Below are 17,545 nucleotides of genomic sequence, written 5' to 3' on the forward strand. Positions count from 1 at the left end.
CCCCGTCTCTAAATAAAAAACAAGAACAAGTTTTGGTGAATTGATACATGAACAAAAGAGCTCATCCTTGCCTCTCTTGTGCTTCTCTCTCTCTGCTCTCTCCCATAAAGATCTTGGTCCCCATCATAGCTTCAGCTGTCACCAGTGTGTTGGTAACTTTCTAGCCTAACCTCTGTCTGTCTCCCCTGAATGTCTTGTCATCCCATCAGGCTCAGCATGGAGCCTGAGACAATGTGATTTACCCACTCGTTCATTCCTTCATTCAAAAGATAGTGGATTCCTTGTTCACTTACTCTGTACCAGGAACTATTTTAGGTGTCTAACAGTAAAATGGACATCATGAGGTAATGTCCTTGCCCCTGGAAGGATTCAAGTGCCATCTGGATAGATGGGTGACACTTATGCCATGTGACATTTGCACTAGGTGGGAAGTTTGGTTCGATTTGACAAACATTTATTAAATATCTCTTATATTTAAGCCACCTCACCTCCAAAAGCCTTGCCAATGATAAGATTCTGTGTCTCAGCCTAATTAAACACCATTTTCTCTCCCCCCACAACTGTCAGTTATCCCGTAAGTCTTTTATAAACTACCACCAGGCAGGGGTTTCAGGCTATTTCTCTGTAGATGATGCCCGGGTCAACAAGTCTCGTGCTGCCTTCTCTCCTAAGCACCAGCCTTATATTTCCAGCTCCCAGGAGGCATCACCACCTCAAGTATCTCCCAAATCAGCATGTCCAAAACACAACGCAGATTTCCACACAAAATCAGATCCCTTTCTGTGTTCTCTGTCTTAGTGACAGTCCCCTCCCTCCTCCTACCCACCCTGTTCCGATGTCATTCTGACTCCTTCACTTCTGCATCTAATTATTGGCTCATCCTGGTCAGCTCCCAGCTGTCCCTTCCTTCCCTTCCATCTACACAGGTCTCCATCATCTCTTGCGCAAATGATTGCCATGGCACTGGCTTCCAGCTCTCCCATTTCTGACCCTTCTAAAGTGTCCTTTTATCACCACCTGCCTAAGGCACAGGACTGATCACATCGCCTGTCTTTGCTCAGAAACTGAGCCTCCCCAGAGGCTGCTCAGCTCTGGTTGGGGGCCTCAGGCTCCTCCAATCAGACATTGGGGTTTGAACAAAAGCCCAGTTAGTAATAAGATGCTTCATTTCCACTAGGAGAGGGTGGGTCAACTTTGGGTGCCAAATGTTTGACCAGGCAGTAAAGCCTAGTAAAAATGCCCTGTGATGGCACTGACCACCCTCCACACACAGCACCACTCCCATGTCAACCTGATCTCAGAGCGTCCCACCCACCGCCACCCAACATGCCTCCCACCCCGGACACAACATCCACTTCCAGACCTTTGCTCATACGTCCCAGCTCCTCTCAACCCTCCACAGCCTCTGTTTTTTTGGAAGCTCTGTGAGGACAGAAGGTTGTCATACTGTTCATTGCCAGCATTAAGAAGAGATACTGTATTTCCAAACAAGGTCACATACACAAAAAAAGTAGAGATGCTCAATAAATGCTTAATATCACCTCTTTCTTAATACCTTTCCTTCGTGTTCTAAGTCAGAACCCATCATTTGCTATTCCTCACCCCCAGAACATTCTGGATGTACCTTCCACCTTCATTCCGGCATTTCCTTCCAGCCAGCATAATCTTTGCGTGTGTTTCTCTCCTGACCACACTTAGAGCTCTCGAGGGTAGAAAGACATCTTTATCATCCTTACAACTCTTATGGTGTCTGGCTTGCATTTTTTGCTCAGTGATGTTCAACTCAATAAACACAGGTCCAGCCTGGTTGAATGAAACGCTTATTGTGTGAAGCCTCCCTTCCTGTTGCAGTGAGGCTGTCAGTTCCTGGTCTGATACTTCTTTTGCCTAGCACAGGGCTGCATGCACAGCAGACCGTATACCAGTGTGTTGATCCATTGATGTTAAAGTTTCGAAGTTGAATGGTCAAGCTCAGAGTCATTCTTCCTCCCTGCATGCCTGCACCAGATATTCCCTGAAAGATGATGCATTATGATTTTTTGCTTCCTTGGACAAAAGCCCCGCTTCCCTCCACTAGCCCTCACTATTGCTTGTGTCATCTTTCCCCTTTCTAACTCTTCCAGACCTTTTGAGTCAGCTCCTTTTGTGTTTCTGGAATCAGGGGCGTGTGTATGTTTGAGATTCCTCGGTTCCCATGGTAACCAAATTCTTTATTCAGAATACTGAGCTCTGACATTGGGTGAGATAAAACAGTGCCCTGGAGGAGAGCTTCTTTCAAGATGAGGCATTTATAGATAGAGACATATTCACAGGCTTACAAAAATAAAGTAGAGACTTCACGTTTATTTCTTTTAGGGACTCAAAGCACTTTATGAGCATTTCTTAACTCACCTTCAAGCGCGCGCATGAATTCGGGGAGCAGTGGGCCCACTGTTATTGTGCTCCATGTCCAGATTGGAAGCTAAGGCAGGAACCAATGAGGCAAAGTGTCTGTGAACACAAGCAGAGTCAGCCAGAGCTAGGCTCCCTTCATACACCAGGGGGTTCCCAGTAGGGTTTGGTTTCTGGCTTGTTTGTGCAGTTCTGTGATGGGAGTCAGTGTGGTTGGTTAAATTAGCAGAGAGGAGAACTCATGTATCTGTTCCCATAGCCCACCCAGTTTGTTTGTTTTCCAGTAAAAGGATTCTACGGTGAAGCAATAGGGAAAATTTTATCTGCATTACCAGCATTTCAGTCTGCCTGGGAATAAATATAAAGAATTGGGGGTTTTCCCGGAGTGAATTTTAGGAGTCCCTGAATGATGACATTCTCCATCTCACTCTCTGCTGGGTTTCCTTCTGCTTCTCAGCCCCTTCTCACCATCCTTTGCCCTGTCCTCTTTCTCCATCCACCACTCAGATATTAGGATTCTGAGGAGCAAGCTTCTGGCCTGCTGTTTGCCCATCATCTCTACCACATGTCCCTCCTCACCACGATTCTAGCCAGTACCTACCCGCTGGGCACTCCCAAGTTTCTGTCACTAGATCCTTCTCCTTCCCAAATTGTTATCTCTGACTCCAGTTCTGTCCCAAGTCTAAGGAGATTTTTACATGGTCAGACACACATTTAGATAATAATTGTTGCATGAATGTATTTCACAGAGGGCCCTTAATATTCATATGCCCCCCAAACTAAATCATGAACACCCCTACAGCTTCCCCTCCTGCCTAATGTTACTCTTCAGCCTTTAATCCCTATTCTGGTTAGCGGCATCTTCTTCTACCCAGAGGCTTAACTGGAAGCCCTAGAGAATCCTCTCCTCCTTCCTCTCTCTTATCTCCCTCCACATACAGGTACCTCTCAAATCTGCCTTTCTCCTGCCTTCATCATCTCACACTTGGCTGTTCCTGGGCTCCAGTGGCCCCACATCTCTCAACCTCTTGCCATTTCCCCTGTCCCTCCACTGCCACCAGAGGGATCCTTCCAAAGCACAATTTGATCATGCCAGTCCTCTACTTTAAAACCCTTTCCAGGCCGGGCATGGTGGCTCACACCTGTAATCCCAGCACTTTAGGAGGCCGAGGCAGGTGGATCACCTGAGGTCAGGAGTTCGAGACCAGCCTGGCCAATATGGCAAAACCCCATCTGTACTAAAAATACAAAAATTAGCTGGGCGTGCGCCTGTAGCTCCAGCTACTTGGGAAGCTAAGGCAGGAGAATCACTTGAACCCGGGAGGCAGAGGTTGCAATGAGCCGAGATTGCACCACTGCACTCCAGCCTGGGTAATAGAGCGAGACTCTGTCTCAAAAAAAAAAACCCTTTCGTAGGTCTACCTGTGCATCTAGGATCAGGTTCAAACTCTTTAGCATGGCATTCAACGCCTTCGCATCTGGCTGCAGTGAATCCACTTCTCCTGTTTCAGTTCCCACCACCGTGCCCTCAGATGTTTATTATGTGAATGAGTGAGTGAGACTTATGTAACCAGTTCACTCACTAGGTCCTAAGTGCTGTCATCTTTAGCTCTGTCAGGCTAAAGACATCACTTTCATTGTTTAGCCCAGAATTGTTCATTTAACCAAGGGGTCCAACATGTTCAGGCACTGTGTTAGGTGCTCAGTGTACATCAGTGGCCAAAAAATAACAAAAATCCCGCCATTGTGCAGCCTATATTCTAGCAGAGGACACAAACCATAAACAATAAACTTAATGCGTAAATTATATAGTATGTTAAAAGGTGATAAGTGCTGTTAAAAAAGAAAGAAAGAAAAAGTAAAACATAGGAAGAAGATCGGGATGGGGTTAGAGAAGGGGGTTACAAGGTTGGAAAGCATTTTAAGAATAGGCCTAATTGAGAAAGTGAGAATTGTTCATTGAGCCAGTTCATAATATTACTATGGTTTTTTGTAGTTGTATTTTGTGTTTTTGTTTTGGAGACAGGGTCTCACTATGTTGTCCAGGCTAGAATGTAGTGGCTATTTACAGATGTGATCATAGCACAATGCAGCCTCAACTCCTGGCCTCGATCAGTACTCCTGCCTCAGCCTCCCAAGTAGCTGGGACCATAGGCATGTACCACAACACTCAGCTACATGATATTTCTTTAGATTACCATCATGTCCCTCACCCTGGAGTCAGGGAATTGAAAGGCTGTTCTGAGCAAATTGCCAAGTAACAATAATAGCTACTGTTTGTTGTGAGCTTACTACGTGACAGGCTCTGTGCTGAGCAATTTGCCCAGTCATTTCTCCTTTAATCTTTACAGTAGGCCTCAAAGATTGATGTTATCACTATCCCTATTTTACCAGTGAAAAAACTGAAGATTTGAGAAATTAAATAATTAGCTTAAGACCTAGAAAGGGCAGAGCTAGGATTTAAGCACACACCAGCCATTTTGCCTCTAACTGATAAAGGAAGACATTTGAGGACCACTCCTTTGGAGCTTTCCAAAATCAGTACTTAAAGAGCCAACATGGTCCCTTTTCCTAGAGAACAATTCAATGTCACAGCACAAGTAGGGGCTGCAGAGAGCACTCAACACCTGCTTCCATCTCCAGCATCTGTTTCATTTCAGACAAATGGTTCTCAATCTAAAGACATGGTTCATAAAAAACTCCAGTGTCTTACAGGCTTTTATTGCCTGAAAAAAGTCTTTCCTGGATGTTCATCGTCTGTCTGCTAATCCAGTTTCCTCTCATTTGAACCTCAATGAAGCTAGAGCCCAACTTTCTTCATCTCCCTTATAATCTCTTCAATATATTTGAAGAATCAAGCCTCTGCTATTCAAAATTGGTCTCAGTTTCATCCATATTCTGTAGCTGTTGTCTAGACATTGGAACAACCAATCCATCACAGAAAACATCCTGGGTGTTCACATCAGTGATGCTGCAATCAACATGCTGAATGCTTGTCCAGCATGACTAACCACTTGTAAAAGAGCAAAGCATGATTCAGAGGACTCCACCAAAAATAATGCATTATTTGGCCTAATCTTGGCCTGGTGCAAATTCAGACTTTTGAGTCATACAGCTCATTAGAAATCGGGATGTACTTGACTCTAATAAAAATTTTAGTGCAACCCAGATTTAGAGTGGTATATTTAGGGTAGGCTACAAGACGAATTTTGGAACAGAAGCAGATGACGTAAGGGAGAGAATAATAATCTTGAAAAGAAAGGCTTTATTGCTTCTCTGTCCCCAATTTCTGCCATCAAAAGAAATACCAGATTTAGGAACAGTCTCTTTCCTTACTAGAAAAAGAAGGCTTTCATGATTTTAGCAGAAGAAAGGATTTATGAGAAGTGATTTCTTTATTTGGGCATGTTTAAAGCTTGCGTGGGACCCTCCCAAGTCTTCCTTGGGTCTTTGCCTTTGTTAGCTCTGAGTTTTTTATTTTTTTATTTTTTTTTTTTTTTTGACACAGGGTCTTGTGTTGCCCAGGCTAGCCTAGCTCTGTTTTTGAATGAAGCTGCTACAAGTCACTGCTGTGATGAACTCAGTCACTAGAGCTGCTCTGCTATCGAAGGGGCATTAGCCACCGTACTCATTGCCGCAGCTCTGCCCGAAGTCCCCTGTAGACTTCCTCCTTCCCTAGGTGGTGACAGAGCAGCAGAAAAGAGGTACAGCCAGGCAGTAGAGGGAGCCAGAGAAAAGGGTGAAGGCTTGGCCTTTGGGAAAGCAAACCTACTGTCCCCTTGGGTATTTCAGGAAAGAAAGAGAGGCTCACATTTATACTTGGCTACTGTGTTTCAGTGTACAGTTTTTCATGTCCATTACTGCTTTTAACACTCATAACTCTAGAGGAAAAAGAAAATATATCTCCTTTTTCAGATGAGGAAACTGAGGCTCAGAGAGGTAAAATCAACCCATCTAGGAAGTGGTGACTCAGTCCCCAGTCTTCCCACTCTAGCTTGCTTGTCATAATAAGTGTGGCGAGTGACTTCTTTTTTCTAAAGATCCCCCCTCTCTCAGAGGTCATGTCGTTTCGTAACCAGCCCTTGCTCTTGAACCCCCAGGCAGTTTGGAGGTTATGCCAAGGAAGCAGACTACGTAGCACAAGCCACCCGTCTTCGTGCTGCCTTGGAGGGCACAGCCACCTACCGGGGGGACATCTACTTCTGCACCGGTTATGACCCTCCCATGAAGCCCTACGGACGGCGCAATGAGATCTGGCTGTTGAAGACATGAGTGACCCACTGAGCCAAGAACTTCCTGGAAGTGTGCCTCTGTGTCTCCTTCCTCGGGGGGCAGAAGGGGACAGTGCTTCCCAAGTTCCAACTGCAAGTCCAACTTAACCGACTTTCCTTCAAAGTCAGTTACTGCCAATTTTCTGAAAAAAGCATGTTCCATATACTAAGTCTCTTTTCTCACAGTATGAAATAATACAGCCAAGATAGGCAGCATCCTTTTCATTGATTTAGAAAATTCTGCGGTAGACCAGAAAAATCCTGGCAGCTTTTCTCCAGCCATCTGGGTCACTAAAAACTGATTTTCTAAAATTATTGAATTTGTATTTTGTTATTAAGGGTGAAAATGTGATTTGTGCCTGATCTTTCATCTGTGATTCTTATCAGAGCTTTGTCTTCAGAAAAACTAAAAATAAAAGGCATTGACTTAAACAGCTGAGACAAATCATAAGTGTAATTATTTCCAAGGCTCTATAGTCCTGAAGGTAATATAGGTGTGAGTACTATTGATGATGTTTACCATTGCAGGAACCCTATATTTAGAGCTCCCAAGTCCTTCCGAATATAAACCCAAAGATCCCAGGACACACACCAACCCTAAACTAGACATTTCCCATGACTGTTATGTAGCACTCTGTGATTATAAGTTGAGGATTTTGTTTGCAGCTGTGGTCTGCAAAGGCTTCCAGGAGTCACAAGAGCAGACTGAGAAGAAAAATCATTGCACTATGGTGCACAGACTACCCTGGAGACAGGAGATTTGCCAGGAGGATTGGTTCAGGGGGATGAGATGAGAAGCAGCTGGGGTCCAGTTTCATTAACTGAAGAGGATAGGAATGAAATAAAAGGTGTAGTTTGGCCTGCAGAGAAGGACACAGATGCAAGGCTGTGAGCAGGAAGCCGGGTGGCAGCTGAGCTGGAGCAGAGCCTGTGAGTGAGCAGGGAGGATGAAGCTCTCAGTGGGCCCCGGGGCATGTAGAAGGTACTCCGATCCTCATAGTGCACCAGGGCCCCACACTCAGCAGCCCTCCCTAGGACAGCTGGACAGGTTTTCAGGGAGAAACTCACCTTAGCACCCACCCACACCCCATTTGCTGTTTCTATAGGAAACAGAAAAATGAGCTTTAATCCTCACCATGAAGAGTTCTTACTGGACATAAAGTGGGGTTTCCTAAGGAGGGGAACAAGAGGTATATATCATCATCTTTCCTGGAGTCCTTTCAGCAGTCTTCTGAGAGATGGGTCATGACCATTTTTGAAGATCCAGGGTGAAAACCATCAGCCACCCAGCCTTGACTATCAGACACCATGCCAAGCACTTTGCATGCATTGCCCCACTTATTCCATGGGCAACTCTGTGAGGAAGGTACTGCTCTTCCCACACACAGATGAGGAAGCTGAGGGTCCCACAGGCTCCCACACTTGGGAAGCCTTGGAGCCAAGACAAAAGTGCAGCCACAGAGGCCTTATTACATGTCAAGGAGTTTAAGTTTTGTTTTAAGAAAATTGAAAAGTGCATGGGCAGCTTTGAGCAGGAACATGATACTGTCATGTTTTAGAAAGAAAGTTCTGTCTACAATGTGGAAAATAGACTGAGAAAAGGATATGACTGGAGACAGAAAACTAAGTGAAAGATGATGGAGGGCAAAACTAGATCATGGCAGTGGGGATGGAGAGAAGTAGACAGTTTGGAGCAAGAGAAGAGGTTAACAGGACTTGGTGGCTGACTGGTGAATGAGATAAGGAAAAGGTTTGAAGAGGATCAGAGCGTTGCTCCAAACTATGCCACTGTGGCAGATTGGTTATTTTGAGCTGAAGGCAATGGAGAAATGGCAGATACAGGAAGTGCTGTCTGCCCTCCCCTTTTCTACCTAAAAGCAGTATGTAAATTTCCCCTGAGAAAGCTGCTCTCATTCTACTAGGAAGAGGAGAATATGCTTATCACCAGGGATGGGGCGTCAATGCCAAGATGAGTCTGTACAAACCTTACTAAAATTGCCCTTACCTTCCATCAGTTTCCCCGATATGTTTCCTAGTCACTTTCCCATCCCCCTTCCAGCCCAAACCCCTTTTTCCTTTGTCATGTCTCCACAATGTATTGTTCTATGTTAAAATGGTACATAATTCTCAAATCTAACTGCTTTAGAGTTTTCACTTTCTTCTGTGAAGTCCTCCATGCCACATAGAAATATTAACGTCAGATAAAAATCTATATTTTTTCCTATTAATATTTTTTCCCTGTTAATCTGTCTTTTGGCAGTTCAATTCAGAGACCCAAGCCATGGAACTTAAATAGGTAGAGGAAAAAGTCCTTCCTTCCCTGCAGCATCAAGTACAATGCCCAGGATTTTGGCTTGGGCAAGGGTATGGAGGGGGTTGCCACTCACTGAGGTAGAGAGCACAGGCAAGAAGCAGGTTGATTGGCGAGCGGTGTCCACAAGGGTTATTTAGGCCTGCAGAGCATCCAAGTGAGGCTATCTAGTGGACAGTTGAAAGTGTGGGTCTGATGCTACAAATAGAAGCCTAACGTGGAGATGTGTTTGGACATCACAAATATCTAGATGGAGTAGGTGAATTATGAACTCTCCCAGGGAAAGGCCAGGAGTAAGAAGAGAAGAAAATCTAGGTAAAGACTCAGGAACCCTAATATTTACAGACAAGCAGAAGAAAAGAGCTGACAAATATTTTTAAAAGTGGCTAGTTATATAGGAGAAATGCCAGAGAATAAAAAAGGAAGAAGGTAATCAGTATGTATCAAACCACTACATTAGTAAGTGCTACTGACCCACGTCCTAAATCATCTTGAAGCCATCTCTGCTAGTACCATCTTAGGATGTATCACCATCATTCTTGCCTGAAGTCCTGCAACAGCCTTCTAATTGGTCTCCACATTTCTGCTCCTGCCCCCTTGGACACATTTTCCACACAACTTCCAAATAGATTTTTGCTTTAAAATTCTTATTTTGCACTTAGACTAAAATTCAAACTCCATTTTATGACCTGCAAGGCCTTGTGTGATTTGGCCCCTTCTGACTACTTCTTTCTTTCCAATCTCTCCCTTAATAGCCTTCTGCCACAGTGGACTTTGAACACACGCAGCTCTTTTTTGCCCTAGGGCCCTTGCACTAGCTGTTTTGTCTGCCTAAAACCCTTTTCACTTCCTTTTCAAATGGCCAGGTCTTCTCATCCTACAGATCCTAACTACCTCCTCTTCAAAGAGGTCTTCAATGGCCCCTCTAGCTAAAATAGAGTCAGGCCCCCCTATAGTTCTCCATCATACCATTACATTTTTGCTTTTTTCATAATACAAACCACTGTATAATTATTTTTCTTTTTCTCTCAGATCCCCAGGTGTCAAAGGTCTTGGGGAACACTGGGTCCTCCGGAGTGATCAGAGCCCAGTGCTGGACATCATGGGATGTAATTTTTTAATTTATTCATTTCTTTTTTTTTTTTTTTTGTCTGTCACACAAGACTGTAAGTTTGATAAGGAGGAGCCCCTTACCTGCTTTGTTCTCCATTGTATGCCCAGCACCTAGCTCAGGGATCTATCATTTAAGAATGCATGAAATTGTAACAGAAAACTAACAGTAGCTTAAGCCAAGAAGGTTTTCTTTTCCCACATAGCAAGAAATCCAGAGACAGGTTCAGTACTCAATGCTGATGTCTCTGCACTTGCCTTTCTCTCTCCCTCAGGGCTGCAAGATGGCTGATGCAGCTCCTGCCATCTCATCCATGTTTAAGGCAGGAAATTAGGGAGATGAGGACAGGCTGTATCAGTTGCATCTGTCCCGTTTTATAAAGAAACAGAAGCTTTCCCAAAAGTTTCCCCATCAGAGTTCTACTTTTATCTCACAGGCCAAAACTAACACACAGGGCCGTCCATAGCTGCAAGGGAGAGTGTGTGTTGGGCTTTGCAGCCTCTATAGTGAAGAGCAGCAAGGAAGCAGAATATTCAGAATGGCTTTGAGGTAGCTGATCAACAGTGTCTTGCAAGGGGACTATGTGAAGATGTGTATACATGAGGTCAAGAGTTTGGGAAGATGGGAAATAGCTGGACAGATGGATTGAGGCCAGATTGCAGAGGATCATAAAGACTTCAATTCTATATTCTCACTTCTTTTTTTTTTTCTTTTCTTGAGAGAGAACCTCACTGTGTCACCCAGGCTGGAGTGCAGTGGCGTGATCTCGGCTCACTGCATCCTCCGCCTCCTGGGCTCAAGCGATTCTCCTGCCTCAGCCTCCCAAGTAGCTGGGATTACAGGTACATGCCACCATGCCCAGCTAATTTTTGTCTTTTTAGTAGAGACAGGGTTTTCACCATGTTGGCCAGGCTGGTCTTGAACTCCTGGCCTCAAATGATCCACCCGCCTCAGCCTCCCAAAGTGCTGGGATTACAGGCATGAGCCACCACACCCGGCCTATTCTCACTTCTGAGCCAAGCACATGAGCTAGTGCTCAGGAGCACTAGCAGCCTCCCCTCATGATGTCTCCTGCTTTCCCCATCTCTCCTCTCTCCCACTCTGAAAACCCAAAACAGTGGAGTATGGTCAAGATGAGGAAGGGAGGAAGCATCTTCAGTCCCCTACCCACAGCGAGGCCATAGCAGGTGACTGGATGATAGTGATAGAGTGAATTAAGAGAAAAACGGATTAGAAGCCAGGAAAATGAAGGAAGTTTATCCTTGTTCTGGACTTAAGGATGAAAAACAGAAGCAATGAGACCAGGATTTCTAATTGTCCATCTGTGGATTAGTGAAGCAATATTTTTTCCTGATTCCCAGTCGTCCTCTTGTCAGTATCTTTCCCAAAATACACTGATGGAAAAACCCTCTGGCCCCGTCTCACTCCTCTCTAGGGCCTGGATTAGAGCATATGGCTAATATTTTAGATTGTAAATTGGAAAGCAGTAACCAGAAGAATACAGATATTAATAAACTCTAAACTGTACTCTAGGTTTAAAGCTCAGGAGCACAGCCTTAAGGCTGCTGCCTCGGCCAGGCGCGTTGACTCACACCTGTAATCCCAGCACTTTGTGGGGCAGAGGCAGGTGGTTCGCTTGAGGTCAGGACTTTGAGAGCCACCTGGCCAACATGGTGAAATACTGTCTCTACTAAAAATACAAAAATTAGCCAAGTATGGTGGCATGTGCCTGTAGTCCCAGCTACTCAGGAGTCTGAGGTACAAGAATCATTTGAACCCAGGAGGCAGAGGTTGCAGTAAGCCAAGATCGCGCCACTGCACTCCAGCCTAGGTGACAGAGAGAGACTCTGTCTCAAAAAAAAAAAAAAAAAAAAAAAAAAAAGCTGCTGCCTCTGCAGATCAACATATATGAGGATGATTTCTCTCTTCCAGAAGCCATCTTCCCGAGGCAAGAATATTCCTTTTGTTTTGTGAGCCTCGCCCAGTAAAATTTGTTCTGGGTGTCCCACAGCACACCACCACATTCTCACGCTCATGTGAGTGTTTAAGGGCCCCGGGTGACTGTATATAAATACAGTGGAAGGCCTGGCTGAGCTCAGGGAGTTAGTTGGTCATCACTTGTTTAAGAAAGACCTCCACAATTACGTTTGGCTTCTCCACTCCTGAGTAATGTTACTTTGATCTTGAGCACAGTAATTAAAGTTTCATAGCATGCCACATTGGTGGGTATATAGTTGATTGAATGCCATGGATCTTGCCTTTGAATTTATATTTCTAACTAGCTCCAGCCTTTTTCTTTAGAAGTAATTTTGTTTCTATGGCAACATTATTCTAGAGGAGTTGGGGACAGACCCAAACAATATCCACAAATGCAAAATCAAGAATCAAACCATGTAAGGTGGAAATGCCAGAGTGGGCTGAAGGTATGGCAAGAATTGGTGTAGGCTATGAAGAGCTATTGCATAATCAAACTTCAGGTAAAAAGACCTCCTCTCTCCTTGGCAATGAATTAATTAGACCCTCATCGAAAAGTCTTTCTTTTTTTTTTTTTTTGAGATGGAGTCTCACTGACTTGCCCAGGCTGGAGTGCAGTGGTGTGATCTCAGTTCACTGCAACCTCCGCCTCTTCGGTTCAAACGATTCTCCTGCCTCAGCCTCTCAAGTAGCTGGGACTACAGGCGTGCACCACCATACCCAGCTAATTTTTTTGTATTTTTAGTAGAGATGGGGTTTCACCATGTTGGCCAGGCTAGTCTTGAACTCCTGACCTCAAGTGATCTGCCCACCTCGGCCTCCCGAAGTGCTGGGATTACAAGCATGAGCCACCGTGCCCAGCCAAAAAAGTCGTTTCAAGAGTGGGCTCAAACCCCAGCCTCTTCTCATATCCTGCCTCTTGCTCCCTTTTGGGTTCCTTACCCTCCAGAAGCACTGGAATTATTGCTGGTTGCCCTGGCAGCCTCCCCACCGCCCCTCCTTCATGCCTTCACTCACACTGCTCCCATACCTACAATCCCCAGTCCCTTTAGAGTCCAGCTCAAAAGTCTTTGAATTCTTCCTTGGTCCCTTCAGGAACACTCCTTTTTCTCTATGATTTATAATCCCCACCCCACACCCATAGCATAAAGGATGTGTGCACCATAGATGCTCAGTTGTATTAATGTAGGTTGGCTGGAATTTTAAAAAATAAGAGCTATTGATAGCTAATATTTCTTGAGCACTCACCACGTCCCAGGAACTGTGCAAACTTGTTACATGGACTACGTTATGTATTCTACACAGCCCTATGAGGTGTTCACTAGCACTGTCATCTCTACCCCATGTACGGATGAACTGGGGCAGCTTGGGGAGGCTGGTTAGCATGCTCCAGGCTATGCAGATGATCCATGACAGAGTCAGAATTTGAGCCCATGCTCTTATCCACTCTGCAGTACAACACTAAATGCTCAGTTCAATGGCTGGTTTCCCTGGCTGGCAAGAAAGGAAATAAGGCAGGGTGTGAATCTACCAGTGAGTACGCTGGGTGGGTGTTCCCTCATCCCTGTATAATTTACTCCATGGCTCAGCCAGAGTGGCAGTGAGATAATCTCTGTGTCCCTAGGGTATGTGCTGCTGCCTGGAATTTAGATGAACAAACTCCATGAGATCAAAACTCCAGAAGCAGCATAGATACCCAGCAGCAACCTATTTGCCGCTTCTCAAATTAGCAGCCTTTGTTTTCTCTCATATAGTAAAACTCAGCTAAAATAAATTCATATGCCACCAATACAAACACAAGTCTATTGCCCCTTCTTACATAATGTCTATGACATACTTCTGAATATATAATGTATGTTTGTGATCCTGTTGTCTCTGCTTACTTTTTAGAACCCTTTCTTAGGGGCTAGCAGATTGTGGATTCACACCAGGGTGTCTGCTGGTGTGAGCAGAATGTGTCTTATGAGGGCGGCCCTAAACTGGAGGCAGAGCCCAAGAAAGCCTTGATCATTCTAAGAATCAAAAGGAAGATTCAGCACTTGGATGTATCTGCAAAGGCTCCGTGGAGGAAGTGGACTTACAGGAGTTGATTTAATTATTAGGAGAAGAGGCTTCTTGGTCATTAGAGAACACTACCCTTGCCTCCTTCCCTCTCTCAGAGGACCAGGTGTCCCACCTTCCATCCAAACCTCATTCTGTCACCTGTGCTTGGGGCCAGGTCTCTCACTTCCTCAGGAATTTCATTCTACCATCTACTCTGTCCTTGTTATTTCAGTCTCTCCCTGGTCTCTGCCTCCTCCTTCTCAACATAAATTCATGCTCACTTCTCTTTAATAAGAACAACAAAAAACATCTTCCTTCAATCTAATCTTGCTTTCCAGGTACATCTCAGCTCTCTCATTACCTCTATAAATTGTCTTACAAATGACTTTACACAGAGTGTCTACATCCTTCCCCCTCATTTCCTCCACTCATTGACATTTACTTTCTCTGAAATTGATCATCATGAAGTCCAGCATAGTTGGCCTTTATCAGGCTGAACACCTTCTCTGTACTGTTCAATACTGAGACCTCTCCTTCTCCCTGGTATTATTCCTTTGGTACCTGTGACCTGCCATTCTCCAGGTGCACCTGCCTCAGACTACCTCCCCACTTCTTTCAAAGGCACATCTCTCCATGCCCAGCCCTAAATGTTGGTGTCCCCAGGACGGGGTTCTCTACCCTCTTCTGGCTGCATCATGTCATTTCGCCCACTCCCAACAGCAGATCATCCATGACCATGAAAATCATGCACTTGGGTTCTGTGACCAACCGTGACCTATTGACTCCTAAGTATTTATTTACAGCCCATGTCTCTTAATTTTTTTCTTCATCTCATCTTCTTTCAAAATGTCACCCTCAGGCGTGCGGAAATAAGAAATGGGTTCACTGCTGAGACATACACTGAACAATTCCTCTTTGATACAAAAACGTAACAAAAATTCTGGGGTTTTCTTTTCAGACAGAGTCTCACTCTGTAGCGCAGGCCAGAGTGCAGTGGCGCAATCTAGGCTCACTGCAACCTCTGCCTCCCAGGTTCAAGTGATTCTGGTGATTCTCGTGCCTCAGCCTCCTGAGTGGCTGGGATTACAGGCATGTGTGCCACCACACCTGGCTAATTTTTGTATTTCTAGTAGAGACGGGACTTTACCGTGTTGGCCAGGCTGGTCTCGAACTCCTGGCATCAAGCAATCTGCCCGATTAGGCCTCCCAAAATGCTGGGATTACAGGCGTGAGCCACTGCTCCTGACCTAAACATAACAAAAGTTGTAAAAGTGCCATTTGCAAGGGCTTCTAAGGAATGGATAAGATCCATCCTCTTTTTGAGGTCTTTTTCTAGTAGGAACAGAGACAGGGTCAGGGAAATATTAATTTCTTCTTCAAGTTACACATACTTCACAGTGAATAAATCTCAACTATTTAATTTACCAGCCCCAATTAGACGTGGTTTTCTTGAGTGCTGATATTTAGTATTATTTATTTTTGTAGTCTCACTTCCCAGCTGAGTACCAGTATATAGTGAAAGCTTGGTGTATGACTGTGGGATGGATAAATGAATGAATGTGTTTCCCAATTCGTGAAATTGCTGAAAGAAAGGTGAGGAATGAGGATGGAGAGGGGTGTCCTGACTGTGGCACCAGCCTGGTACCTGCTTAGGATGCCAACAGGAAGTTGGCACATGAAGAAAAGTACAAAAATGCAGAAATAAATCCAGATGCTCAAGATGCGTATATCCAGTGACCTACTTGACATATTCATACAAGGAATTTGCAGATACCTCAAACAGCACGTCCAAAACTGAACTCTCACTGCACACTTTTCCACCCTCCTTTCCATGCCTCCATCTTCCCCATATCTCTAAATAGCACTACCATTCACCTACGTGCCCAAATCAAAACACAAAATCACCCTGAATAGACAGACATCTTCCTTGTTAGCTGGACAGCCCTCAGGCATCATCTTTCTCCCCTACGTGACTATCATCTGAGCTCAGAATAGTCCTCTGGGCAACAGTGTCATCCCCTTCCTTGGGAACCTCACATTTGCACTTGATCGGGCAGCCAGCTGTTGCCTGTTTCCCCCTAACTTCTCTTATGTAAAGTGGAGGGATGGGTGGGAAAGAGTGAGGAAGTCTCCTGGAGCACAAACCTACGGTGCCTCTAGCCCTGCCTGGCCAGAAGTGAGAACTTGGGAGGCCACATGCATTTTGCTGACCCTTGCCTATAATTCCTCCCTATTAACCAGGCTTTGGCCTGCACCTCGTTGTTTGTGGTGTTTGGCCCACCCTCTGGCTTAACACATTCATGATTCCCTCTCATGTTCATTCATTTCACATGTATTGAACCTCTCCTGTATGCCAAGCGCGGTCCTAGGCAATTCCATTTATAAGCGAACAAAACAAAGATTCTTACCCTTGTAGAGCAGGGGATATAGATAACAAATAATAGACATGTAAATTTTAATAGTATATTATATTATATCTTAGAAAGTAGTAAGTGCAATGGCAAAATTTAAAAGTAGACCAAAGAGAATGGGCAGTGTTTGGGAGGTCAGTATGGAGACAGTGGTGTGCAGTTCTTGCTGGTGTGGCCGGGGAAGCCCTCCTGGAGAAGCAAGACTTGAAAATAGTGAGGGGTTGGCCAGATGCAACCTGGGGAAAGCCCATCCTAGGTGGCGCAAAGGCTGTCGGACAGGGTGGGCCTGTGTGGTCGAGGAATTTAGAGGTCAGAGGGGCTGAAACAGAGAGCTCAGGGGAAGTACAGAGAGGTGACAGGAGTGGGCAGGTCTAGTAAGTACTTAGAAGTCACTTCAGAGGCTTTGACTTTTCTTCTGCATAAAATGGAGAAGGCCATTGTAGGATTTCAAGCAGAGCAGTGACAAAATCAAACTGAACTGTTGCAAGAATCCCTCTGGCGGCTCTTTTGATCATATACTGTAAAGGGGTTGGGGTTGGGGCTGGCAGACGAGGTCAGAAGCAGATGGCGGGTTAGGAGTTTCCTGCAGTCAAGCAGACAAGAGGTGATGGTCACTTGGACTTGGATGGTGTCACTGAAGTAGTGAGAAGTGGTCAGAGTCTGTGATATTTTGAAGGCAGACCCAACAGGATTTCCCGGTGGACTGTACATGAAAGAAAGAGAGAAATCAAGATGCCACCAAGATTCTTGGATTGAGCAGCTAGAAGAATGGCTTTGCTACTAACTGAGATGCGAAAGATCTTGGCTGGTGGAGCAGATCTGGGGTTCCAGGAGCTGTTCTTCATTCTCTGTCTCCCAATCATGAGCAAGACAGAGATTCCACCTCCAAAGTGTCTCTTGAATCTTATTGTCTCTCTCCATCACTCTACCCAACGCTGGGGGACTAATAACCACCATCATGCTTCACCCGGACTCTTGAGATGGTCTCCTGCTTCCTACCCTGGTCTTTTCTAATCCGTTCTCAATGCCTGAT

General features: G+C 45.0%; 1 protein-coding gene, 1 long non-coding RNA gene and 1 other non-coding gene across 4 annotated transcripts in view; 1 reads left to right on the forward strand and 2 right to left on the reverse strand.

Moving 5' to 3' along the window:
- The window catches only part of HEBP1 (heme binding protein 1), a 25,660-nt gene extending 18,559 nt beyond the window's left edge, over positions 1-7,101 (forward strand). The window contains exon 4 of the mRNA XM_003265519.3: positions 6,492-7,101. Coding sequence (XP_003265567.1) covers positions 6,492-6,663 — 172 coding nt within the window. The 3' untranslated portion in view covers positions 6,664-7,101. The remainder of the gene's footprint in view (positions 1-6,491) is intronic.
- LOC115832903 overlaps positions 1-15,348 on the reverse strand; it is a 17,950-nt gene extending 2,602 nt beyond the window's left edge. Inside the window, exons 1-3 of one of the 2 annotated variants that reach the window (XR_004028304.1) lie at positions 15,209-15,348; positions 2,392-2,583; positions 1,454-2,014 (exon numbers count right to left, since the gene is read on the reverse strand). This is a non-coding gene — a long non-coding RNA (uncharacterized LOC115832903). Of the gene's footprint in view, positions 1-1,453; positions 2,015-2,125; positions 2,178-2,391; positions 2,584-15,208 lie in introns of those variants that run through there. The other variant, XR_004028305.1, reaches the window with a different exon arrangement.
- Positions 9,995-10,085, reverse strand: LOC115832972. The gene has a single exon (XR_004028382.1). It is a non-coding gene; the product is annotated as a small nucleolar RNA SNORD88 (small nucleolar RNA).
- Positions 15,349-17,545: the final 2,197 nt, after the last annotated feature.

The sequence above is a fragment of the Nomascus leucogenys genome, chromosome 23 (assembly GCF_006542625.1).
Source record: "Nomascus leucogenys isolate Asia chromosome 23, Asia_NLE_v1, whole genome shotgun sequence".
NCBI classification, from domain to species: Eukaryota; Metazoa; Chordata; class Mammalia; order Primates; family Hylobatidae; genus Nomascus; species Nomascus leucogenys.